The 2,150-nt window shown below is 37.3% G+C and overlaps 1 protein-coding gene across 1 annotated transcript in view; it reads right to left on the reverse strand.

Moving 5' to 3' along the window:
• Positions 1-594: 594 nt before the first annotated feature.
• Positions 595-2,150, reverse strand: part of LOC106476769 (T-box transcription factor TBX3-like) — a gene marked incomplete at both ends in the record, with an annotated part of 8,139 nt that continues 6,583 nt past the window's right edge. The window contains one exon of the mRNA XM_013937396.1: positions 595-671. Coding sequence (XP_013792850.1) covers positions 595-671 — 77 coding nt within the window. The remainder of the gene's footprint in view (positions 672-2,150) is intronic.

Consider the following 2,150-nt stretch of genomic DNA (forward strand, 5'->3'; position numbering starts at 1 on the left):
TTAATGATCCCTTGGGGAATGTGTTTAACTTAATGATCCCTTGGTGAATGTGTTTAACTTAATGATCCCTTGGTGAATATGTTTAACTTAATGATCCCTTGGGGAATGTGTTTAACTTAATGATCCCTTGGTGAATGTGTTTAACTTAATGATCCCTTGGTGAATGTGTTTAACTTAATGATCCCATGGTGAATATGTTTAACATAGTGATCCCTTGGTGAATGTGTTTAACATAGTGATCTCTTGGTGAATGTGTTTAACTTAATGATCCCTTGGTGAATGTGTTTAACTTAATGATCCCATGGTGAATGTGTGTGTAACTTAATGATCCCATGGTGAATGTGTTTAACATAATGATCCCTTGGTGAATGTGTTTTCTAAGGTTATGTCTATTGCCGTATTCCATTGTTAACGAAAACGCCTAGTAATAAAATGATCAAGTTCTATGAAATTGCTACAAAATTATAAACTCCCTCTTGATGTGGCTAGGTTCTTTGTGGGAGTTTTAGGATAAGAATACTTGAATATCTGCACTGTTTCGTTCAGTGTTACGAGTGTACAGTACATACCAAAACGAGGCTAGATTATACGTACTTCCTGTCTTCTTTTGGATTACGCATTTCTCGAAATCCTTTAGCAAACGGGTTATAATCAATCTTCAGCTTGGTTATCTGCAAAAAAATAAATAAATAAGTAAATAAACTTGCTACAAGTACGAAAAGCTTTCCCATATCATGACATTTTCCTTCCCCTCATTTTTTGTTTTGAGTCCTGAGACATCACCCACCGTCAACGCTTGAACTGTTCGTTTACCAATAAATAGTGGGATTGGCCGTCACATTATAATTTAACGCCCCTACGGCTGAAAGGGCGGGCATGTCCAACGACGAGGATTCGAACCCGCGACCCACAGGTTGCGAGACGAGGGTCCTAACCCCCAAGTCATGAACTTATTTATGTTATATATAATTTTGATATCGACAGGTAATAAATAGTACGCTATACTTCAATAATTGGTGGCCTCGTAGTTGGCGTGCCGGACTGTGGATTCAGTGGGTCCAGCGTTCGAGTCCATTTGTTGCAAAAACACAAAGATTGGCGCTCCGCAACTTGGAGCCGCGGGTACGTTACAAGAGCGACAGTCAAATCCAACTATTCAATAAGAGTAGCCCAAGAGTTGGCGGCGAGTGCTGTTCACTAATTGCCTTACCTCGAGACCATTGTAAATAATAAATTTAAAAAAAGAAAAACGTATTCAAGTCATTGCACTGATATAACTGCTGAAGACGACGTAGAAGTCGTCGAAATACGTAACACGTTGTGTTTTTCTAATGGAAACCATGAACAAACTTTTTAATTTTGTAAACAACAAACATTGTATTTCAATTATTTATTAGATTTTAAACATCATACAAGCGACATAAATTCGTAATTTAGATGATATTACTTATTTCTCTCTAAAAAAAAAAACGTAACTAGCTGTAAAATTCCCGTTTAAATTATCAAGGGTTCTGTAACCAATAAAATATCAAAGCCATAAGCAATTCGGGGACAACAAAAAAATTTCAGAAACTGAAAAAAGGGAGGGTGAGTTGATTATTATAAGGTGCATTCGTTTGTTGACTGATAAACACAAAGCTATATCCAATGGACTATATTTGTTACGTCCAATGCAAGGATCGAAACCCGAATTTTAGTTTTAACGAGCCCCAAGTTTACCGCTGAGGCGGGTTAAGTACAAACCACTCGCGAGAAATTACTGTACACAAGAACTAAGTTAAGCCTAATTCGATGACGAGGAACCCACTTTACACAAACCACTCGCGAGAAATTATTGTACACAAGAACTAAGTTAAGCCTAATTAGATGACGAGGAATCCACTTTATAGAAACCACTTGCAAAAAATTATTGTACACAATAACTAAGTTAAGCCTAATTCGATGACGAGGAATCCACTTTACACAAACCACTCGCGAGAAATTATTGTACACAAGAACTAAGTTAAGCCTAATTCGATGACGAGGAACCCACTTTACACAAACCACTCGCGAGAAATTATTGTACACAAGAACTAAGTTAAGCCTAATTCGATGACGAGGAACCCACTTTACACAAACCACTCGCGAGAAATTATTGTACACAAGAACTA

Source organism: Limulus polyphemus, unplaced genomic scaffold, assembly GCF_000517525.1.
Source record: "Limulus polyphemus unplaced genomic scaffold, Limulus_polyphemus-2.1.2 Scaffold11503, whole genome shotgun sequence".
Classification (NCBI taxonomy): domain Eukaryota; kingdom Metazoa; phylum Arthropoda; class Merostomata; order Xiphosura; family Limulidae; genus Limulus; species Limulus polyphemus.